The following is a 24541-nucleotide window of genomic DNA, read 5'->3' as shown; positions in this document are numbered from 1 at the left end:
ACGTACAAAAGATAGTCAAAAGTAATTCCATGACAGCGACGCATTTGCAACTCCCAACGTGGACCGAAGAATCTTTGGTTACGACAATCACACGTTACACCTATTCCTCCGTCTTTTTTTTTTTAACAGGGACATTTATTCAATAAAAGCCGAGCCCGAAGGCAAATAATCCAGTCCCAACATCTACAGCACAAACTCATAGCTTAAAGGTAAGAAATAGAGATAAAGAATCTCTAAACTCCAAGTTAGGTTACCAAAGCAATAAGCTAAAATTGTATGAACAAAAATATAGCCCTCTCTAAACAATAAAGTACCACCCATCTAAAAATGAGAAAGCCTTGTCTAGCTTTCAAGCCACCTAAATGCTCAAGTAATTTTCAGCCCATTACAATAGTAAACTGTGAAAGAAAGTAAGAATATACAAAATAGACAAACAACAAAACGCTAAGCCGGCAGTGAAGAGCAACCCCAACACCGGCGCGTGACACACCAGGCCACCCCTGCTGCAGCCAATCAGCATTCCTTCCCGAAAACACCATCCCGCCGGTCAGAGAGGTGATCGTGGCCCTCACGTGCAAACCAAACCCTCAACGCGTGCAGACCACAGTCCTAGCGTGGAAGTTCAACGTCGCTGGTGAATGAACCAACAAGAACAAAGGCTGACAGCGAACAAAATCTGGACGGTCGTGTCGAAAGATTTATCATAAAAACGAGTCAAACCACTTGTTTTTCCGGAGGAAAAAGTCGGACTAGTCTCTATTTGTCAGGGCTTCGCAAGGATTACGTGCAATTTCATGTCATTACAAAACAAATTACTCCATTACAATAATATGATACCATTTTTTCTTTTTCTTCTCTGCTTTTCTTTTTCTTATCAAATAATATTACAGTTATATCGCATTGTCTTCAGATTTATATTCCTCATAAATAGGCATTTTTCTTGTATTATCAGACAATTCAACAAAAGAAAAATGATATTCTTTCATCTATTCACCTTCTTCTTCTTCTTTTTTTTTTTCTCGTATGAAACATGTTGCATGTACATCTTTTATACATATGTAGTCCATCTTTTATATAACTGCATATGCGGCTGCAAGTCATCAAAACCCCTTGTCCACATATACGGATGCAAATAACGGTTTTAAGTGTGCAGACGCGGTTAATAATCGCATTCACATTTCTTATATATATATATAATTAAAACGATGTCGTTTTGAATTTCGTAAGTTTATGACTTTTAAGTTATATTAAGTTTTTTTACTATCATCTCAAAGTCATATCTTATTACATTTATTTATTTATTTTCTTTTCTTTGAGCCATCAATATTTCAATTACTCTATGAGACGATGATTTTCTATGATTAATAATTTGACTAATTGGATGATAAGTTAATAAAGAGAGCGAAACTATATATGGTAAAACCTAAAAACCAAATTGCCAAATTTAGAAGCTTAATGACTAATGTCACGACCCAAGCCCTGGTGAGGACATGTGCCTGCTAAAAACTGATATTAACCATATTCGAAGCTTTTTCTTACAATACTATTTCGTCTTAAAATCACTTTTTGTGCCACCAAATTACTTTTAAAACGTCAATTAGAGCTCTATAAATAATCTAACATAGCTTAATAACATAATTAAACAAACAATTTCTCATTAAAGTACTCGCTAATTACTAAACACTATAAATCAAAAAATCTCAATTCGTCTCTAAGATATATTCCCCTAACAGCATAATCTATGTCTAATAATACTTAGAGACTACAAACTCCAAGTCTCATTTTCCATCAACACAAAATAACTAATTCAACAACATAATTACTGAAACATCTAATTCAAAGATTCACTCAACAACAAGTATCTCAACTCGAGGGACCATTTGCTAATTCTTATATTTTTTTTCTTAAAAAAAAAAACCCAAGAATGAGTGAATGTCCAATAACTAGCATAGATAACGGGGTTATACGAATTGTAAATTTAAGCTAAATAACAATTTATGTTCCAAACACACATAATTTATGTCACAAAGACATCAATTATGCCACGAAGGTATCAAATATGACAAAAAGACATAGTTATATTGGCCAAGGATAATTTATGCATACTTTCACAAAGGTATGTTGTGCAAAAATTATTAGGGACTAAATGTTTGGGAGTCTATTTATAAGGAAAAAAAAAAAAAAAAATTGTGTTTGTGGGGGGGGGGGGGGGGGGTCTTCTTTTTTTTACCCTCTCGTTATGGGCCTCTTCCTAAGATAATTTGTGGAGATTTTATGGGCTTGTCCGTGTGATTTACCCTGTCCCACTTCAACTAAAAACAAAATCCATTTTTGTAATGGCTTGTCATGTATGAACATTTTTTGGTCACTGGGTCCGTGCGATTTTTATATTCTGGTCACTGGGTCCGTGCGATTTTTATATTCTCTCTTGGCAGTTGGCATTTGGCAACATCGTGGAGGCCCATTTGGCTCAATCTAAATCTGGAACTTTGCATCATGCCCGGCCCACTATAACAATGGTTAGATTAAATAACCAACCCTACAGTTGGGACGGAGTTTGAAGTTCGACTTTGGTGAGCGGAAGGCGAAAATGGAGGCATCGGGCGAACATCCCTACGTACCCACAGATCTAAAGCTGCCAGGTTTCGTGCCATGTTTCCTCTCACAGGCCGCCATTCTCCTCGTCTATGGCGTCTCTTCCCTGCTCGTCGTCTCCCTCGTCTGGCTCCTCTCTGGTTTGCTTCTTTTTACTACTCTGCTTGCTCATCCATCACCTTCTTCTATTTATTTCTAGTTTTATTTTTACCAATTCAACGTCTTTCCCTCCCTTTCCACTCATTTCTTTTTATTTTAGACCCACTTCTGCGATCTATTATGGTGTTCCAATTTCCAATTTGTTTATTCGAGTGGGTTTAACTCTCGACTAAAATCGTAACAATGAGCAGAGCGTTTGTAATGCTACATGCGAGAATTATCAGCTTCAAGACCTCAAATTTGTGAATCAAACACCTTATGTAGAACATGCTTTCACCACCAGCTGAGTAACTAGAGTTTTCAACTTCGTTTCTTTTCTTCATTTCTTCATGGGCTACGGAATTAAAGAAATGATGAAAACAGTTTTGGCCAACACAACCAAAACGTGATTTGTCTTTCACCATATATATCACCTTTACATTTATCGAGGGTTTTAGTTACACACAGTTACTGCAGAATTCAAAATTCAAAACATGTACATCTTCAGAAACGGAAATAATTCTAAGCTAAAGCTAATCTATGGGCAGTTATGTTTGTCGTGTGATAGGATGAGACTTAAGTTTAAGTTTGAATTGCTAAATGATCATTCGTATATTGTTCTCTGTTTTGCTCTGCAACACTGTCATTTAAACTCACTGCCTTATCTTGATGAGTATGAGCTACACGGTTGTGATGTTTGTCTGAACTGCTGCTGCTGTCTGAATGCATCTGGTTAATGTTCCTTAACAGTTTAATCTAGCAAAGGAAAGAGCTATTGGTTGAGATTTACTCATGTATTTGTTTTTACTTTTCATGAATGTTCTTGATAATTTAATTTCGTTGTGGTGCATGTATCGGTTATTTTATTTTCTAATTCATATGTAAATAACTTGCATCTTGAGAGATTTTAATTGCCTTGGGGTCCCTAATTGAATTCAAATGCCTTTTTTCTTAAACCAGGGAGATCACCCAAAAAGTCCCAGACTGACAGATGGCTCATGTGCTGGTGGGCTTTCACAGGCCTCACCCACATGGTTCTCGAGGGTTATTTTGCTTTCTCTCCAGAATTTTATAAGGATAAAACTGGTTTTTACCTGGCGGAAGTTTGTAAGTCTTTTTTTGTTTAACTCTAAACGCATTGGCAGCAGTTGGGATTCCTTTGGATTTGTTGGGTCTCTTGTTGATGACAAACCTCAATTAAAACTTCCAGGGAAAGAATACAGCAAAGGTGATTCCAGATATGCGGCGAGGGATGCAGGAGTTGTTGCGGTTGAAGGACTAACTGCAGTTTTAGAGGGTCCAGCTAGCCTTTTAGCAGTGTAAGATCAAATGTATATCATGCTGCAAAAAAGAAAAGATTCAATCTTTTCAACCCTGTCTGGATTCTGGAATTAGATTTTTTACATGATGGTTTCCATCCGCATACAAAAGCCCATTGTTCATCTTGAGAGCTTCCCATTATTGGTATATTTGGGGATTAGGTGCTATCCCTCTTCCCAGATTCCCAGATTTAACTTTTTTCTTTTTGCCTTATTTTTTTATTTTACTGGCTCAGTAGAAGATAGAGTATGTCTATATAACCTTAACAAAATGAATGAATTAATGAATGTGGAAGAAATGCCTTTTTGGTCTTGCTCTTTCTCTGCCTATCTGTATTTAGATTTTATATGCAAAATTTCCATTCCCTTGCACTCAACATTTTTCCTCTGCCATCTTTGCTGACAACTGGCAGGTTTGCAATAGCTACGGGAAAGTCATATAGCTACATACTTCAGTTTGCCATTTCTCTGGGCCAGCTCTATGGAACTGCTGTATATTTCATCACTTCTTACTTGGAAGGTGATAACTTCGCTGCAAGCTCATACTACTACTACGTATACTATATTGCCATGAATGCCTCCTGGGTTGTGATACCCACACTCATTGCCATCCGTTGTTGGAAGAAGATCTGTGCAGCATTCCAGGTCCAAGGCCAGAAAAAGGCAAAAGTTCGCTGAGGTCGACTTCTTGCAGTATTCAAGATTTTTGTGGTTACAGGATTTAGATTATTGCAAGTTATTTCTTTTGGATAATAATTTCCCAATTGATGCACTTTTCATGGTGATTCGGAAATATTGACTCAAGGATTTTGCTACGATTGGTTTAGTTGAATATCATGCTGTTACATTATCAATATTTCAAGTTACGACTTATCTTATTGATTGTGGCAAAGTGGATGCATCTGGGCTTGTGTATGTTTGATGTTCCCAATGGCACGCATGAGCCTGTAATTTTTAAATTTCTTGGAAACACAAGGTTTATTGTGTTTGAAGTTCAAAAGTAGAGTCCTTATGAGGCCCATTTTTCTGCATCTCGACCTTGAATAACTGTGCAAAAAACCGTGGATGATTGTATTTTGCATTATAATGCTTCCTGATGTTTTAGACATGTAAGCAAAGCTTCTTTTTATCTAATCGGATAGTCGAACATGTGTATTCTGCCCTACAAGCGCTTGTACAACTAACCATGTCTAGAAGATCAGTCCATATATCCCAGACTTTTACTTACTATGTTGTCTCTGGATCTCTTTCTGGAACGGCCACTATCCCTACAGATTATTGTTATTCTGATGAAATCCATTGAATTGGCTTTACCCATCCCTAGAAGTTCTAGGATAACCCAAGAAACTTCGCCATGTTGGCCTTTTAAGAGACCAGTGTGAATGCTCAAGGGAGCAGGTACTGAAGTAGTAGTCAACGGTGCATATTGGCCAACCCATTTTACGTGTGCCCCACTTCATATTCCTGACCCCATTCGTTTGGGTTCTTAAGCTATTTAGGCCTTTTTTGTTTGTTTTTTGGTATCTAATACCTTCAGCTTTGTGCAAGGGGTAGACTCCTCGTCAGGAGAAGGAATCAATACAGTACAGAGCTAGATCATGGATTTTAGCTCTTTAGAGTTGAAGGTAATCTCGGCTAGAGATCTCAAGGGCTTCAATTTCTTCCAGAAGCTATCAGTCTACGCTGTCGTCCGCCTTGTGAATGATGAACCGAAGAAAAAGCAAGAGCAACGACAACTGCAGCGTCAAAAAACGCCAGTGGACAGAATTGGAGACAGGAACCCTGAGTGGAATCACGAGATGCACTTTGATCTTAAAGACTTGTTGCTTCCTGATGACCGCGATCATCTTTTTCTGAGATTTGATCTTCGCAGCGAAGGTATCGTTTTCGGTAACAACACCATTGGTGAAGTCCACGTTCCAGTATTCAAGGACTTGATTGATGATGAGCTTAATAACGGAGCTATGAGATTTGTCAGTTACCAGGTTCGAAGCCGTGACGGTAAGCCTAATGGGGTCTTGAATTTCTCTTGCAAGGTGAAGAACGGGAAAACCAAGAAGGGGGTGGTCGAAACTCCTGAGACTCTAAAAGTGGGCTCTTCACGTGGAATCGAGTTTTCTAATGAGAAAGTTGTTTATCCAAGCCTGGAAGTTGAAAATCGGCGGCGGGATATGTGCTATCCTTCACTGGATGATGTGGTCTCGCCTTCACCCAGAATTAGCATCCCTTCTCCAAAGAGTTACCATTGGATACCAGTACCAGGATCCGACTGTACGACCCCACCATCCCTGCTGCCATACTTGCCTCCTACCGGGGTGTCTTATCATCCACATCATGCAGCTGTGCCGTCGATACAAATTCCGGGGATATATTGGTACAAGCAGGAGTCGATGGGTTATGGCTACTCACTTACACCTAGCTTGTGCGGGTACGCTGGAGGGGGTCAACTGGGGACGGTTGAAGGTGATGCATCCAATGTCCCAAGATGGTAATAGTGGGTGGAACTGGAGGAGATGTCTTCCGGCCGACTAGCCGAGCTTGGCAGTTGAGACTACGACCTTGTAGACTTGTACTTGTATAATAGGGAAGTATGATGATGATATATAGATGCCCTGTTTTTATTTTGATGATATGATCCATGTATCCCTCCGATCCTGTCTCTAATGATACAACTGTCATACTAGCCAGCCTCCTATGAATCTAGTTTCCTTTTTTCGTGGGTACGGATTGTGTTCTTGACTTGTTTGACTCCAATATATTCTACTTTAAAGAACAGCCCCGGTGTGTCATTGAGAATAATATTAAGGAAGCTTTTAATGTGGGCATAAAAAGATTTGTTTGGCCGGCCGACTGCAATTAACCACCTCTGTTGATCACCTTTCATCACCTCTAAAAGAAAACGAGCATCTTCTCCAGTTTTGCCTTACCCATTCAAGCATAATCCAATGTCGTGCCAAATCCGGCACTGTAGCTGTACCAACCTTATTTGTAACCTCAACCACATTTTTTTTTTTTTTTATCTCACTTTAATTATTTTAATACGTTGTTGAATAGTAGATTGTGGTGTATAATATTTTTCCTTTGAAATGGAAACAGGCATTTAAGATTCCAAGCATATTCTAGAACCCAGACTACCCAGTCCAAAAGTTGGGCTTACTAATTTGTTTTCTTCATTCACTATTTCAACTAAATTTTGGGTGAAAAATTCAAAGAAGTTTCCTAATGAAAAGTAGTGCCGCGTGAATCTAGAGCTGTCAGTGTCATAATCACATGCCAGTGTTTTTGGTTCTTAGAATTATGGCAGTTGGCACCTACTCTCATTTAGTCATTTATTGGAGAGACTCTTAATCAATCAACTTAATTGACTGTCTTTTTCCAAAGACCAGAAGACCGTGGAAATGTTCAATTCTCCACCCCCACCTAGGGGGGAGGGAGAACAAAAGAAAAATAAATAATCCCAACAACATACAGGAAGGGAATTTGGGACTTCACTTTTGTGGAGTCCGTACGAGAAGTATCACAAAAATTCATCTCTTTTTTGTTTTATTACTGTCCATTTACTTATTATATTGTGAACCTCACTCAAAGAAAAAATAAAGAGCAATATGCAATCTTTAAAACATAAATCATAAATCGAACTACGTAATTCTTTGTATCTATTTATTTATTATCCCTTGTTATATTATTTTAAAAGCCTCATTCCTAATTCTAAGTTATTTTAAAATATGTGATTTTTTTCTTTTCTTGTTTTTAATATGTCAAACAATAGAGCCTATTTATATTCATATAACCCTCACGTGTTTAGTGTAGATGAATTAGGACAAATTCCTAAATTGATCGTGAGATTTATTAGGCTTATGTCAAATCGATTACTAAGGTACAAAAGTTATCTTATAACTCTTTGTGGTAGACTTTTTTTTTATCAAACCCATAATTTCGTCTAATTTCATTCAAATTTCATCAGTTTTATGACAAAATCCTTGTAAAATTACAACTCTACATTCAAATTAAGTTTTTTTTTTTGTTTAAAAAAAAAAGAAAAAAGAAAAAAGAAAAAGAAAAAAATGGTGGCCTTCCCTCCCCTGTCTCTTCACAAAGAAGGGGTGGTCGCCCCTCATCTCGAGAGAGGCGGCTCCTATCACAGGGAGTTGGCCGTGTAGCACCCATACTTTAAAAAACATTGGGCTTTAGTTGGGTTCACTGTTAGAGGCTTCAAAGTATGTGAGTCCATTAGATTGGGCCCAGATTAAAATAGTAGTTCCTAGATCATTATTTGAAACAAATATGCCTTGAGAATTTTATTTTCAAATTTAAACTAGAAACAAAGCCGGGCTTAATGGTTAAGGTCTTAAGTTATGATATGGTGGGAGTCCAATAGGGCCAGCCATTCACAAAGAGTTTTTCGAAATTATTTTTGCATCTCTGTCCCTTCAGCGTCTTTTTCTTTTCTTCTCTTTTCTTTTTTAATTAGTTTTTGAAATATTTTTAAATTATTCATTGCGGTTTGAGGTTGTGACAAATAATTCTCTTAAGGTTTCAAAAGAGACAAATAGCTCTTTGTGTCATGCTTGCGTAACAAATAGCTCTCTTTGTAGAAATCTTGACAATTTTTTGGACTTGACCATGATAATATTAATAATTTTTTTAAAAAACATAAAAGGATGGCGTTGGGTGGCTAACCACCCCAAGCTAACTAGAAATAGTGGCCGAATCATCTCCAAATTTGTCTAATGAGGGCGGGGGTGGCCAAACCATCCGCAATGCCATGCGGTACGTGGTTCAGCCACTCCCCTTAATTAGCTAGAGGCCGGGGATGCATGGTTGAACCACCCAACACCATGCATTTTCTTTTATCTGTTTTCTTTTTATTTTTGTATAATTTTTTAGGTTAAATTTGTAATTTCATAATGACCCAAAAAAAACTTTATTTGTCATTTTTTTTTTAATATTTATTCTTCATGGTTAAAAGATAAAATTTTATAGATAAATATGGGTGGAATGACCTATTAATATATTTTTAATTTTTATTTGACATGTCTACACAAGAGGGGGAAGGAGAATTCGAACTAGTGACCTCCGCTTTATGAGGCGTGGTCTTCAGTCGATTGAGCTACCCCTTTGGGACATGACCTATTAATATTGATACCTGAAATCTCGTAAGTTTAGTTGAAAAAATTAAAAACCCATAGAACTAATTGATAAAAAAAAAACCAAACCACAGTGGATTATTTTGATATTTCCCCAAATATAAAGTACGTAGTACTTTTTATGTATTTTCATAAATCGTCAATTGTTTATTTAGCCAATAAAAAGCCTTTCAATATTATCTCTTGCATAAGATTTCGCTTTTAGTGCCAAGAATCGAAAAAAAAAAAAAAAAAAAAAAAAACTTGTCCGCTTACCTTGACTGCAAATATTGTCACTTATTTTTCTTTACAAACCTTTCATGCGTGTTATTGATTTTAGGAGTGAAGTTAATAAATGTAACAACTAAATATGATCGATATTGAAAATGCATGTTAATAAAAAGTATGTACAAGAATTGTAAACAAATGTACATTAATTCAGTACTAGCTAGAGATCGAGCTTTGCAACAAAATTTTAATTTAAGAAACATATATCCCCGGCGCGGCCAACTTGTGTTATTTTTAAGTGAACATTAAAGCTGGCCATCTAGCTTGCTTAATTCTGTGAGTCATGATCAGTACCGACAACTAAAAAGTCTATATGGTTTACTCGATCTTTTCCTTTAAAAAAGAAAAGAAAAGAAAAGTCGTGCCTAAATATTCTCTATTCGCTCCATATGCCGTGAAAGCTAGGTAAAACCATGCATGCATCATATCTATAGGTTCTTAATTCCCCTTAATTAACACATTTTCTTTCTGTGGTCTGTCTAAACTGGCCGGCCGGGGAGCACGTTCATTGGGAATTAAGTTGAGTGCTTCTTTTCAGTTTAGGCCATTTTAATTTTAGAACCATCTACCAAGGTTCCAATAGCACTACAAAATATTTGTTTCCTCTTCAGAATTAATACCAAATGGAAATATGGCAGTAGCTAGCGCTGCCTATCGTCTTTATCGATTACATGCACAAACCCACGCTACGAGGAAATTAGTTATATAGGAAATAGGAATCCTCACATGCATGCTTTTTCCATCACTTTTCAATGCCGACTAAGACTTTAACTTTCACCGTCGTATAAAGTCTCTTTAAACTCCTTTATTCGGTTTTAAATATGAAAATTAAAACAAATGCCACAGCAGAGAAGAATCTTTTTTCTTTTTTATCATCACCTGCATCGCATCATTCACAATATCATCGTCGTGCGTTTAATATATATATATATATATATATATAAATATCTACTGTACGTACGTGCACCCCAAATTGAAGCCCAGGCTTCCACGAAAAAGACGGGTATGTCGTGTCGATTATCTACCGGCCTATACCCTCAGATAGGAGATTGCTTTCTCCTTTCTATATAAACCCATCGAACTCTTCGCTTTTCCTTCATTCATGCTAACGTCGCTGCTTTAGTTTTACAAATTACAACGCTCTCTCTCTCTCTCTCTCTCTAGCTAACACTCAGAAGCTTGAGCTTTATTTGCATATATATCCTCCATTAATTTTGTTTCACACGGTTAATTTTCTTCGATCTCTTGTTTCTCTTTCTTTCTTCCTTTCGTGGGTAAGGTTTCTTCGAAAAATTTAAGCTTAGAAAATGAAGAACAAGGCTTCCCTTGTCATCAAACAGATTCTCTCTACGTTGATTTCTATTGCTAAAGCCAAGTCAATGGCCATCAAGAACAAAACCAGCGCAGCCAAAGCTCGCCTTATAATGTTCTCCTTCTTGAAGAACAAGAAGGTTCTACTGCACTCACTCTCCCACAAGATCCATACACTTCTTGGACAGCATGACAAGGAAAGCCAAGCCGAGGCAGCTGACGAGACCAATGCCATAGTTCTCTACCATGCCATGGCAAATGAGTCGCATTCCAGCTCCACTACTCTTACCCAGTTGGTGGAAAAGGTGGAGGCGGATGAAGAAGATGATGATGATAAGTACCCTGATCTCAGGCACTCGCTATTTGATGAAGAGGATTTCGAGTTTGAGGATCAGGATGGGTCAATCATTGATCTGGTGCGGAATTCCAAGGAAGAAGGGGAGAATTTCAGCCTGGAAGATGAGATTGATCAGGTTGCAGACTTGTTTATAATGAGGTTCCATAAACAGATGCGAATGCAAAAGCTGCAATCATTCAAGAGGTACCAAGAGATGATGGAGAGAAGTCTTTAATCAATAATAGTGAGTGATCATGGAGCTTCTTTTAATTTGTTTACCCTTCAACCGATCAACGCATTACGCATGCATATCTGTTTGCGACAAGCTAGGATCGATCTTCTCTATTTTATGATCGAGATGATCTGTTCCAAGCTGCTTGATAGATGAAACAACATCTGATCCTCCGGAAAAGAAATGGAAACAAATAACGATCTCTGGGCTGACTTCTTCTGTTACTTCCATCCTGCCCATTGCCTCTCTTCTCTTAGCATTGTTATTAATTTGGGCCAATAAAGCTGTATGCTTATTATTTATATTTTCTACTATATCTTTCATCAACTTATCTGTATTTTTGCATATAAGGCTGTAACACTATTGTATAATTTTGATGCCCAATAAAATTCACCCACCAGCTACAACTGCTTGTTTTATTTAGGATTCACAATTTTTAGTAGAATTCGTTACTCCAACACAAATTCAAATATGAACTGAACGGGTTAAGATTTAACATAATCGGGTCTGGGTCACATTCTGGTCAACCTGTTTGACTCACGGGTGACTCGTTTATAAAATCAATTTTTTTTATTCATTTTACATTTTTTTTTTTAAAAAAAAAAAACATCTTAAACAGTCAAAAAGGTTTCCTTTAAACAGAGTGTACTGTGTCAATCCAACAAAAATGTGTTATTCGGATCGGTCAACCTAACACAATTTGTTTATAAAAAAGAATTGTGTCGCATTACCCACTTATTTAAATGAGTCATGCCAAACCCTTAAGGGGTGAATCATGGGAAAATATTCCAAATTTCAAGAGCCGAAGTTTTTAGGGCTAAAAATTCATTTACAAATTCTACCTTTATAAGTGTTATTTCTACAACTAATACTATAAATCACATGCATTTTTATTACACAATTATTATCTTATTGATGTGTCAGTTTCAATCAATTTTTAAGGTTTTTTTTTTAAATAAGAATTAATTTAAAAGTTGGTTTGAATTACCACAATAGTATTATAAAATAATTATAAAATAAAAATATACACAATTTCCACAATTCTCTAAATACACACTTGAAGTCTTGAACCCCCCTCCCCCATGCTGCTACTTTTATGCCTGGATCACTTTCTCCGATACTTATGCTCCGTTTGTTTTGACGTAAAATATTTTTTGTCGTAAAATATTTTCAATAAAATCATTTTTCAAGAAAAAAAAATGATTTTCCTAAAAATATTTTATGGCATTTGGCTTGTACGAAAAAATCACCGGTGATGAGATTCCATTACTGGCTGGCATGATTGCGGTCACTTTCACTGGATTTTAGCGATGAATGTCAAATTCCAACGGCAATGGCTAGTTTGGTTGGAATATGGGTTGGCTTCTGGCCATATTAGCTGGCTTTCGGCCATATTAGCTAGACTCCAACCAATTTAGGCAGAATCTTGTCGCCGAAATCCAAACACAGTGCCGGACGTCGCTGGATTCCGACAAACCAGTGTCAGATTTTGGCGATCAGATACCAAAATTCGAGGTCATTTGGCAGTAGATTGGACTACCAGCAAACTCCAATACCCAACGATGGCGGATTCCCACAAACGTGTCTGCAATAATGAAGAGTATATATCTAAAAAACGATTTACAGTTTTTAAAACCGTAATAGTCCGTTTTGGTGTTCGATTTTTGAAATCAGAATTCAATTCTTATTTGATGTGTGAATTTCGAGGTTTTACTTTGTAAGATAAAATTATAAAAAGTTGCATAAAATATGATTTTTTTATAAAAAGTTAAATAAAAAATATATTTATTTTTTTTGAAAAAAGCAAAAGCAAAAAAAAAATCATATTTATTTTTGAAATTGTTTTCTAAAAATTAAAGAGGCTTTTACGGTCAAACTGAAAATGATTTCCGTTGACCATTATTTTTTAATGCATCAAATACCGAAAAATACAAAAAATATTTTTTTTTAAAGTATTTTATGCCAAAACAAATGGAGTATTATTATAATAATATGATGTGTCTTTATTTTTTTAGGGTTAAATACAATTTACCCCCCCCCCCCCCCCCCCCGAAGTTGTCAGTCATTTTTCAATTTGGCTATCAGAGTTTAAAAATTTGTAATGTAACCCCCCAAAGTTTCAAAAACTTTCAATTCAGGCATTCTGTCTGTTTTGAAACCAGACGAAATTTTGACAATGTGCATGTTACGTGACTTTTTTTATGCAAATTTGTCTGTTTTACCTTCACTCCAAAACGAAGTCATTTTGCCCTTTAGGAGGTGAATTGAAAGTTTTAAAAACTTTGTAGGGCTTCCTATTATGTGTCCCCATAAGGGTTTAACAATTTCATTTTTGAGTGGTCAAAAGTCTGTTTGGTTTGACCGTCAAACCAGACGGAATGTCTGAATTGAAAATTTTTGAAAATTTGGGAGGTACATTGCAAATTTTTAAACTTTTGTAACCAAATTGAAAATGATTGACAACTTTGGGGGAGGGGTGAATTGTATTTAACCCATTTTTTTTTTTTTTTTGTAAGAAAATTCAACAAAAAACAACAAAAGAAAAAAACTAGGGGGTGGATCTTTACCACTACAAATGGGAAAGAAAAGAGAAGAATAAAAATAAGTGGGAATGCAGCCAGAGTAAACTTTAGCTGCAGCTCAATAAGCCACATGGTGGGTGCAGAAGTTTGCACTTCTATTAATCTTCCATGCCTCCCAAGAAGAGGAAGATGGATAATAGAGATGGAATCATTTATTCGGTTAGCAATCTTCCAATTTTGCATTATGCTATGATGTTGAAGAGCCATGACAACCACAAGAGAGTCACCTTCCATAATGAAGTTCTTAAGCTCGAAAGAGATAGCTAGAGAAGCTGCTAGAGCTTCTCCAAACAAAGGATCACAAGACGGTTGATCTAAGAGACAACTTTGACAATAATCCCATTAGAGTCACGACAGACTGCTGCTTAAGAAGAGAAAGAGTGCTCCCTAATTGCTGTGTCAAAGTTGATTTTAAAGGAGCACTTCTCCGGAGGAGACCATTTCTCTATCACAATCTGGATAAAAGATTCCCAAGCATCAATATGTTCCAAATCAATCTTTTTGATAGATTCAGCAAGAACCAAAACATTAGGAATGACACCATCATGGGCAACCTTATTCTTGCTGAACCAGAACAAATCACAAAAAACTGCTGCAAAAATCTGAAACAAGTGAGTATCCTTGGGTGGCAAACCAAGAGAGAAAGAAGGGTTGAGAATGCATTTGATCAAATTCACCATACTGAGATGAGACCAAGCTAAAGAGTCAACCGGCCAAAGAGAATTCCTCCAAACAATTTTAGCAAAGATACAACTAAAAAAGAGATGTGAAAGAGAGTCATTCTGGAAACCTCTGGCCCAATCAATTCCTCCAAACGAGTGCGACTATATGGGCACTCGTCTTCTCCCTTATCCAAAATGCCTCAAAACTAAAAGGCTTTGGCAGTGTATATGGTCCCCCATTGGTACATATATATTAAGATGGGGTTATGGTCCGAAGTAGTCACTGGAACATGAAATACAGATGCATTTGGAAAAATCAATGTCCAATCCACATTTGCCACCCCGATCCAACCTCTCTCTCACATTTGCCAAGCCCATCTTACAAATTAAAGTAGACATAGCAGCTCCATAGGAGAAATAGAAAATAAAACATTCAAATGAGCTTTGGTGGGAACAATGTCCCGAGCTATATATTTTCCATAAGAAGATCGAATTTAAGCCTCTCATTAAGATTGAGTTTCCACAAGAGTTTCCAAACGCTAGGGAAAACATAAATGTTAGTCTGTGGCGGTCTAAAGCTACTAATGAGGTTGAAAGCCAAATGGGAATCAAAAACTCCCATTAGACGAAGGAGTCAAGTTCTGAGATACTTACCTCGCAATTGAGCTACCCATGGACTTGTGGAGCTTCCAACCCAACTTAGCCATGAGGGACAAATTAACATTCTTCATCCTTCTAAACCCTAACCCTCCCAATGCCTTCGGGAGACAAATAGAGTCCCAGGATTCGAGAGACAAGTTCAGAGTTTTTTTGAGAGGGAAACCCCACCAAAAGTTCTTAACAATTTATCCAACTTGCTGGAAGAAGAAATTAAGTTGCTGAGTTTTGCTGGAGGATCTTAATCTTAAGAATCTCTGTAACCTCCTACAGTCTTTATTGGTAGGACGGTAGGAGGGGCAATTCCAAATCTAAATGAAAGTACGTAATTTCAGTCGACATTAATTAACGTTGTCCATTTCAAAAAATAAAAAAAAATAAACGTTGTCCGCTGTCATTGAGTCACTTATGTCAACAAATCCAAACTAATTAACAAAAATTGTTTTTCTTCGTGTTCAGTCGAAATTGATGCAATGGATTGAAATTGAAAAGACTTTCTTGTTGTTATAGAGTTTGAGAAGCAAGAGATCGACAGTAGCTTCAAAGATTTTAAATTAAGGTATTAAGCGGGTGTTGGAAACGAAAGTTGTATAAGAAAATGTTGAAATTTAAGAAACCTGATAATAATTTTGGTGATAGGAAGAGTGTATTATGACATGAAAGGATTCAATTTAGAAAGGGAAAGAAGAACCTGGCTGCTAGCAAGGAATTAATATACAATGAAGGATTTAGCTCATGTGCTGTAAAAAAAAATTATAGCACTTAAGCTAAATTTAAGGTCCTACTAGTTTTGACGTAAATATTTTTTATTTTTTATTTTTTCGTATTTAGTAGGACAAAAATTTTTAGTCAAATAAAAAATATTTTCAATTGATAAGAAAAACTTCATTCAAGCGGCATTTTCTATATATATATATATATATATATATATATATATATATATATATATATATATATATATATATATATATATATATATATATTTTAATTTTTGTAAATTATTTTTCGAATTTGATATTCTTATTTTAGACCCTTAGCACTTGACCTTATTCTCGTACACACTCTCTCTTGCTCGCTGTCAAAGTTGCAGCGGCCGTTGGATTCGTGGGAGTTGCCACCACATTTGTCGTTGTTGTTAAATTTTTTTTATACGATCCAAATGCCGAAAAGTGATTATTTTGCTAAAACATGATTTCAATGAAAACATTTAAAAAAAATAATAATAATTTACGAAACCTTGCATTATAGGCCTTGTTTGGCAAATGTTTGTACATAACAGAGTAGTGAGTTGTTAATTTTATAAGTAGTAAAAAGTGATTATGTGATATAAAGAAAAAAGAATTTGTAGAAAAAAGTGAAAAGATTTTATATTGTAGTAAATTTTTTTATTTGAATAATAATAAAAAATTATTGATGTGATATAAAAAGTAAAAATAAAATAAAAAATATATATATATATATATATATATATATATATATATATATATATATATATATATATATATATTTTAACGTGAATTATTATTAAAAAATATAAAATAAAAATAAAAATAACACATAGCACTATCGTGTTCTGTTTTGTTCGTAACCAAACAAGGCGATAATTTTTCCAATAGTTGAAATTTAGATCAATACTAGCCGTGGCAATCCTTTATGTGGTTATGACAAAATAATATCGTCTTTTAAAGAAGGGATAATTGTACCTGTGGTATGTTATAATTATTTTTCATTCTCTATGGTTTAAAAAGTTCATGGGAGGTCCTCGTGGTATGCAATAATTACAAATCGATCCCTAGCGTCAAATTCTGTTAAATTTTTTAACAGATTCCGTCAAATGATACGTTAGCGACACGTGTCCATTTTAATAAAAAAAAATATAAATTTATTAAAAAATAAATAAATAAACTTATTTTTTTTAAAAAAAAAAAAAAAATTCAAAAAAAAAAAAATTCAAAAAAAAAAAAACTGAAAAAAAAAACTGAAAGGGTAGCAGGGCCAGCCTTCAGCTTTTTTTTTTTTTTTGAATTTTATTTTATTTTTTAAAAAATTTATATTTTTTTATTAAGATAGACACGTGTCGCTAATGTGGCATTTGACGAAATCTGTTAAAAATTTTAACAGAATTTGACACCAGGGATCGATTTGTAATTATTGCATATCACGAGAACTTCCCATGAACTTTTTAAACTATATGGAGTAAAAAATAATTATGACATACCACATGGATCAACGGTGCAATTATCCATTTAAAAAAAAAAAAAAAAAAGAATCGACACCTATCATTAGTCGGGGTAGGCCACATAGGTAAAGGGACACAAAACTGGCGCCAAAACCTCCCGCCAAAATGAACGGTCGGATCGGACTAGCGGGTCGGCCTGCCTGCCTATTGGGTGCCCTAAGGTGCTGGATAGGCCACAAGAAAAGGCGGTCAGCCAAACAAACAATCCGCAGAGAGAAAAATGGCAGGAGAAGAAGGGCCTTCGTCACCGGAGTCGCCGACCTCCGCAGGGTTCAACAGCGATCAGCTTCCTTTCACCAGCCGCACCTCTGAGAATTTCACAGACGATGACGACGAGGCCGCCGTCGATCCCGAGATCATCCGCGACGAGCCCGAAGAGGTCGATGAGGAGGAAGACGGAGAGGATCTTTTCCACGACGCTTTCTTGGAGTAAGTCTCATCTTTCATTTTCATTTTCCCTCGATTTCCTCTCTGTTTTCATTTCAATTAATTTGTGATTTTTTTTGGAAATTAAAAAAAAAAAAAAATTGAAATGCAGCGACTATCGGGGGATGAATGAGCAGGACCAGTACGAGTCAGTGGGGCTGGATGACTCTCTGGAGGACGAGAGGGATTTGGATCAGATCTTGCAGGATCGAAGGGCTGCTGAATTGGAGCTTGAGGTTCGCGACGGCCGCGTCAACACCAACCGCAAGCTTCCTCAGCTTCTCCATGATCAAGGTTATTTCTTTCTATTTTTCATGACCTCGATTCTGCCATATTATTTTGCTTGCAAAATCAGATTTATGGACTAATAACCTCCAACCCATCTAGATGCACAAGAAACCATGTATTTATGCTCATTCCCTGACTTGAGAGCTGGGCATTGGTGCTTAGTGTGCTCAACACATGTCAAACTTTTCATTCTTGTATGCTTTAGCTCTGGTTCTTATTTCAGTACTTCTTACTGTTCAAATCAAATTTTGATGGACCATAACCATAACCATATCAATGATATCATATATAATAATTACTACTACCAAATTATAACAGTATTTTTTTTAAAGAATGAACAATGAAATCCATGCACATGCGTAACTTGTAGATTGAAATCCAATTTTTCTTCTTCTGTAGATTGTTTTGTTGCTAAGCAACTGTGATCCAACTTGGTCTCTATCTTGCTGGAGTGTAACTTTGAAATGCTTTGTGTTGGAATGAAAATCTTATTCATCCAAAAAAAGAAATCCATGGAAATGCAGTGCATGTCTCAGGGGTTTTTCCTTGTGAAAATTAAGTTAAAACACTCGTCGCTGCTGAATTCTTCATTTTATAATCTCGACCTTTACAATTTGGTTACAGACACAGACGATGACAACTACAGGCCGTCCAAGAGGGCGAGAGCTGATTTCAGGCCTCCTGCTGGGCCAAGAAGCCACGATGACACTGATGGAATGCAAAGCTCACCAGGAAGGTCACAGCGGGGACACTCGAGAGAGGATGTGCCCATGACTGATCAGACCGATGATGATCCAGATGAGGTTTTGGCCTCTCTTAAGTTTATTCCATTAGCATCCTCAAAGCAATGATTCCCATTTCCCTGAAACTGTGGTAGACACTATCACTGTCATTTTCTTATTGCCAATGGTGTTTACATGTAGGATGAAGATGATGATGAAGGTGAATTTGAGATGTATCGCGTCCAGGGAACGCTGAGAGAGTGGGTTACTAGGGATGAAGTGCGCCGATTTATAGGGAAGAAGTTCAAGGATTTTCTACTCACATATGTGAATCCAAAGAATGATCGTGGCAACTGCGAATATGTACGGCTAATAAATGAGATGGTATCAGGTAAAATATCTTCCTATGTTTAGCTTCCACCTAGTGAACTTGTGTGAATGTGAAAGGTTGAGTCTCATTCCACATGTTGGGTAAGTTACATAATTCTTACACTCACCAAGCTCACATCCTGTTTTGTGTATTATTTGAACTGAGTCACTGTTGCTTTTGCAGCTAATAAGTGTAGCTTGGAGATTGATTACAAACAGTTCATCTACATCCATCCCAATATTGCCATCTGGCTGGCTGATGCCCCTCAATCTGTCCTAGAAGTCATGGAAGATGTTGCCAAGGGTGTTGTCTTTGATTTACATCCAAACTACAAAAATATCCATCAAAAGATCTATGTCCGCATTACCAACTTACCTGTTTACGATCAGATTCGTAATATTAGGTAATGATTGAAAAATTCATTGCTTATGGCTACATTAGATATTTTTCTTCTATTTCTAAAGATCTCCACTTCAACTTTTCTGTTTCTTTTCACTGACAAAAGTTTAATTTCAACTTTACCCTTGTTTGCTGATTTGCAGGCAAATCCATTTGAATACCATGATTCGCATCGGGGGAGTTGTGACCCGTCGCTCTGGGGTGTTCCCTCAATTGCAACAGGTAAAGTATGATTGCAACAAATGTGGGACAACTTTGGGGCCATTCTTTCAGAATTCATATTCAGAGGTGAAGGTTGGTTCTTGCCCAGAATGCCAATCAAAAGGACCGTTCACTGTCAATATTGAGCAGGTGAGTTTTCTAGATCTTTATTTGCATCTGGTATTTTCTTTTTTCTTTTTATGCTGAAAATCCAAGGAGAAGAAAAGAAAATATTACTTTGTATCTTTTGTCAAAGATATGATTGGTATTTATAAGAAAGTGCAAGGCAACTAAGCTAAATAGATGTAAAATACTGAGCTGAAGTTTTTGTTTCCTTGGATCCCAAAGAAAAAAGAAAAAAGAAAATTGAGATTTAAATTTGCTTCTTTCATGACATTTGTCAGCAGTGAGATAAAACCTCAGTTAAAAATAACATGGAACTCATTCATTTATCTTTTTTTGACTTGCTGCAGACAATATACAGGAATTACCAAAAGCTTACGCTCCAAGAGAGCCCTGGAATTGTGCCTGCAGGCCGGCTTCCTAGATACAAGGAAGTGATACTGTTGAATGACCTGATTGATTGTGCCCGTCCTGGGGAAGAAATTGTATAATCCTCTTCTTGGAATGGCTTGTTTGTACTTGTTACCTGTGTTATTGAGCACTTTCTCATTTTCAGTTTAATGTTCCATGCGGTTAATTGCAGGAGGTCACTGGCATTTACACAAATAATTTTGATTTATCTTTGAATACTAAGAATGGGTTTCCTGTATTTGCCACTGTGGTCGAAGCAAACTATGTCACAAAGAAGCAAGATCTCTTTTCTGCTTACAAACTTACTCAGGAAGATAAAGAAGAGATAGAAAAGCTGGCCAAAGACTCCAGAATAGGAGAAAGGGTTTTTTTCTACTGCACTATCTCTTTGTCAACTATTTCTGTTTCATCATGTCATTAAATACCATACTAAGGATGCTATAAACAATATTTTCAGATTGTCAAGTCCATTGCCCCGTCAATCTATGGCCATGAAGATATAAAAACTGCAATAGCTCTTGCTATGTTTGGAGGCCAAGAGAAAAATGTTGAGGGGAAACACCGATTGCGAGGGGACATAAATGTACTGCTCCTAGGTGATCCAGGCACAGCCAAGTCGCAATTTCTCAAGTGAGAACAACTTTGATCTATGTCAAAGAAACTTAATCGCCTTTGTAGTGATCATGCATTTAACTTCTCAAGAATTCTTTAATAGGTATGTTGAAAAGACTGGGCAGAGGGCTGTGTATACCACTGGTAAAGGAGCTTCTGCTGTGGGGCTCACGGCAGCAGTCCACAAGGACCCAGTGACAAGGGAGTGGACCCTTGAAGGAGGGGCCCTTGTTCTTGCTGATAGAGGAATTTGCCTTATTGATGAATTTGACAAGATGAATGATCAGGACAGGTGAGGAAAATGCTTGTATATGTGTAACTTTCTGAATTATATAATTTGGACCCTCCTCCCCTTCCCCAAAAAGCAAAACTTGATTCTCATTAGAGTATTAAAAATTTATATCCATGATCAGGGTGAGTATTCATGAGGCCATGGAGCAGCAGAGTATTAGCATATCAAAGGCCGGAATTGTCACTTCTCTCCAGGCACGATGCTCTGTGATTGCTGCAGCAAATCCTGTTGGAGGAAGGTATGAAAATGGATAAATTTGTATGAGGTGGATGGTGTTAATATTGGGGAAGTTGCACTGATCACTATGGTTTGGCAAAATAGATCATACATGAGAATCTTATCAAGATGGACACAAAGGTGCAGAAAAATTTAGAATGCCTGATGTGTCGATTATTTTTTGTTGAGCATATTTCAGATAGTGAAGGCCATCTACCAGTTCTCTCCCTTTCCAACCCCACTCCCTTATTTTCTTAACCTTTTGTTGTTACCACCCAGACAAGTTTGATTAACTGTCTTGCATTTCAAACTTTTTATTTCTGATTTAAGCCACAATTTAACTTGTATGCCTCTTTTCCAGATATGATTCCTCTAAAACATTTTCACAGAATGTTGAGTTGACGGATCCCATTGTTTCTCGTTTCGATATCCTCTGTGTTGTAAAGGTTATAATTCTGCAAACTAAATCTTTTATTACATTTTTAACACTTACTACATGATGTTAACAGTAAAGGCATTGATAACTTGCAGGATATTGTTGACCCTGTCATTGATGAGATGCTTGCAAAGTTTGTAGTTGATAGCCATTTTAAGTCACAACCCAAGGGTGCTAACATAGATGATAAGTCTGTGGGCGAATCCGATGAAGATAATCAAGCTTCTGCCAGGCCAGTTGATCCTGAGGTTTGATACTCCAGATATACTTGGTTTCTCCCTCCTAGTTGCTTCTAGATTTGACCCAACTTGGTCTCCTGCTTCTTAATCCTTGAGATTCTATCATTTCCTTTTTTCAGATACTTCCTCAAGATCTGCTAAAGAAGTACATAACTTATGCCAAGTTGTATGTATTCCCAAGGTTGCATGATGCTGATATGGATAAGCTCACACATGTTTATGCTGAACTGCGAAGAGAATCTTCGGTAAGGTTTTCTGTTATCACATATATTTGATAACGGGTTCTTGAGTGTTGATGATTTCATGATATGTCCCTCTCTTTGAATGTGCACATCTAGCATGGACAAGGTGTGCCTATAGCAGTGAGGCACATAGAATCAATGATACGGATGTCTGAAGCACATGCCAGAATGCACCTTAGACAGCATGTCACACAAGAAGATGTAGACATGGCGATTCGTGTCTTGCTTGATTCGTTCATTTCAACCCAAAAGTTTGGGGTGCAGAAAGCTCTGCAAAAGGTATTGAAAGAGATCCTCTGCCTCATGTATTCTCTGGTAACCGTTTTCCACTCTGGTGTCTTCTGCACACATTCTTCTAGATGCTACTTTTACCTATATCGATATTTCATATTACAGCACAAACTCTTTCTGCCACGTTACTATTGGCTATACAATTTGTTTACTTTTTCATAGCATTCTTGTCATTACATTCATGGAACACATGCATACAAGTGTTTACTGACATTTTTGTATAGAGATTGACATTATGCTGGGTTTCATCAGGAATACTCGTATTTGGGATTTTCTAGTACAACACTGGTCCACTGTTGCTTGCAAACACTTTTTACTGGTCTTCAAACTTGACCTGCTTTTAATTTTGCATAAGTATCAATTACTGTTAACAAGTAAGCTGTTGTTCATGGCTGAATTCAGATGCTCTTTAGTCTGCTAGTTCCATAGACCTGAACCAGTTTGGACATCCTTTCAAGCTATTACTGCTGCTTGCTGTTTACATTTTTAAACCATGATATACTATTTTTCTTTGTGAGTATTATGCAATTAATGCCCGATGCTGTCCCTTTATTAACTTCGTAAGTGTCGTGTTCTTCCACCCATTCAAATGAAAGTGTTCTGGTTGTTGACAAGGATTTGATATGTTCTTGCAGAGCTTCAGAAAGTACATGACTTTCAAGAAGGATTACAATGAACTGCTCCTGTATCTTCTTCGTGAGCTTGTCAAGAATGCGCTGCACTTTGAAGAAATTGTCTCTGGGTCTACTTTAGGGCTTAACCACATTGATGTGAAAGTAGAGGATTTGCAGAGCAGGGTGATGGAAACATAAAACATTAATTACTTTAAATAGATAAATTCGCTATATGGCCCCTTTACTGTACTGAAATCTTGGTTTGGTTTCATTTCGTGCAGGCACAGGAACATGAAATCTATGATCTAAGACCATTCTTTACTAGCCCCCACTTTGCTAGAGCCAATTTCATGTTGGATGAAGACCGGGGAGTGATTAGGCATCACCTTGCAAGATGATAACAAAATATTCCATGAGTTCTACATAGGTAGGTTCATCAATAAGTAGTCTTGGAAAATACTTTTCAAACAACAATGTCTTGTAATTAATTAAAATGCTTTAATTATTTAAATGACTTGGGTTATAACCCGAATGTATCTAAGACCCATCATTCGGATCTGGATATGATTAACTGACAGTATCAATACATTTTATTGAACAGGATAACTATTGGTAGATGCAGAACTACTTTTAGCAATCAGATACCGGTTGTGCTATCAGCTTGAACTAAACAGCTGAGTTCCAGATCTGAAATTTCCTGCTGGCTGCCCTTTGGATACACGCTTTCTTTTTAAACGTGATTTAAATTGTGGGGTAGTAGTTATAATTAAGAAAAGCATGTTTTTCTTCTTGGAGAGTTGTTCACTCATTGATGGGGATACGGAGTGTTGCAGGAAAGAATGCCTTTTTTTTTGTTTTTTTTTTATTTTTAAAGGATTAAATCCTTCTAAGAAATAAAGTTTTTTAATTATCGGAATATTAATCAATCAAACTAAAGGGACCTCTTAATTATTAAAATATTAATCGAAGGAATTACACTCTTACCACTGAACTATACCCGTTACAATTTACAATGTGATTAGTGCATATAAATATCTTAGAATGACAACTCAAGTTACAACTTAAGCCCATAAAATCATTTATAAAATTTAATCTCACCCACTAAGGAATCAATATAAAACAAAATTGGCCCAAAGGCCCAATAAAGTTTGAAGCCCATGGTAGACAATCGAA

The 24541-nt window shown here is 36.5% G+C and overlaps 4 protein-coding genes across 4 annotated transcripts; all 4 read left to right on the top strand.

Annotated features, from left to right (window-relative positions):
* Window positions 1-2547: 2547 nt before the first annotated feature.
* LOC133863524 (probable 3-beta-hydroxysteroid-Delta(8),Delta(7)-isomerase) lies at window positions 2548-4906 on the top strand. Its single transcript, XM_062299502.1, has 4 exons — window positions 2548-2735; window positions 3694-3840; window positions 3944-4052; window positions 4466-4906. The coding sequence occupies exons 1-4, from the start codon at window positions 2591-2593 to the stop codon at window positions 4728-4730; spliced, it is 666 nt and encodes a 221-aa protein (XP_062155486.1). The 5' UTR covers window positions 2548-2590; the 3' UTR covers window positions 4731-4906.
* Window positions 4907-5040: 134 nt separating this feature from the next.
* On the top strand, window positions 5041-6775 carry LOC133863517 (protein SRC2-like). Its single transcript, XM_062299490.1, has one exon. It carries the CDS (start codon window positions 5651-5653, stop codon window positions 6542-6544), a length of 894 nt encoding a protein of 297 aa, XP_062155474.1. The 5' UTR covers window positions 5041-5650; the 3' UTR covers window positions 6545-6775.
* A 3813-nt stretch (window positions 6776-10588) lies between these two features.
* Window positions 10589-11646, top strand: LOC133858632 (uncharacterized). The gene has a single exon (XM_062294107.1). It carries the CDS (start codon window positions 10774-10776, stop codon window positions 11347-11349), a length of 576 nt encoding a protein of 191 aa, XP_062150091.1. The 5' UTR covers window positions 10589-10773; the 3' UTR covers window positions 11350-11646.
* Window positions 11647-17655: 6009 nt separating this feature from the next.
* LOC133863510 (DNA replication licensing factor MCM2) lies at window positions 17656-24290 on the top strand. Its single transcript, XM_062299478.1, has 18 exons — window positions 17656-17915; window positions 18025-18206; window positions 18825-19003; window positions 19124-19313; window positions 19476-19695; window positions 19835-20042; window positions 20366-20500; window positions 20599-20790; window positions 20884-21056; window positions 21142-21330; window positions 21452-21568; window positions 21908-21992; window positions 22078-22230; window positions 22341-22466; window positions 22560-22742; window positions 23390-23551; window positions 23650-23795; window positions 23970-24290. Exons 1-17 carry the CDS (start codon window positions 17707-17709, stop codon window positions 23764-23766), a joined length of 2820 nt encoding a protein of 939 aa, XP_062155462.1. The 5' UTR covers window positions 17656-17706; the 3' UTR covers window positions 23767-23795; window positions 23970-24290.
* The last annotated feature ends 251 nt before the right edge of the window (window positions 24291-24541 follow it).

This window comes from Alnus glutinosa, chromosome 1 (assembly GCF_958979055.1).
Source record: "Alnus glutinosa chromosome 1, dhAlnGlut1.1, whole genome shotgun sequence".
NCBI lineage: Eukaryota > Viridiplantae > Streptophyta > Magnoliopsida > Fagales > Betulaceae > Alnus > Alnus glutinosa.
The sequence above is the reverse complement of the archived record's forward strand: the minus strand, read 5'-3'. Positions and strand labels throughout refer to the sequence as shown.

Bases quoted from the DNA above. Each gene is read 5' to 3' on its own strand.
- LOC133863524 (XM_062299502.1), top strand. From the start codon at position 2,591: ATGGAGGCATCGGGCGAACATCCCTACGTACCCACAGATCTAAAGCTG. The intron at 2,736-3,693 runs GTTTGCTTCTTT...TTCTTAAACCAG, and splicing joins CCTCGTCTGGCTCCTCTCTG to GGAGATCACCCAAAAAGTCC. The intron at 4,053-4,465 runs GTAAGATCAAAT...GACAACTGGCAG, and splicing joins CCAGCTAGCCTTTTAGCAGT to GTTTGCAATAGCTACGGGAA.
- LOC133863517 (XM_062299490.1), top strand. From the start codon at position 5,651: ATGGATTTTAGCTCTTTAGAGTTGAAGGTAATCTCGGCTAGAGATCTC.
- LOC133858632 (XM_062294107.1), top strand. From the start codon at position 10,774: ATGAAGAACAAGGCTTCCCTTGTCATCAAACAGATTCTCTCTACGTTG.
- LOC133863510 (XM_062299478.1), top strand. From the start codon at position 17,707: ATGGCAGGAGAAGAAGGGCCTTCGTCACCGGAGTCGCCGACCTCCGCA. The intron at 19,004-19,123 runs GTTTTGGCCTCT...GTTTACATGTAG, and splicing joins CCGATGATGATCCAGATGAG to GATGAAGATGATGATGAAGG. The intron at 23,552-23,649 runs GTGATGGAAACA...CATTTCGTGCAG, and splicing joins TAGAGGATTTGCAGAGCAGG to GCACAGGAACATGAAATCTA.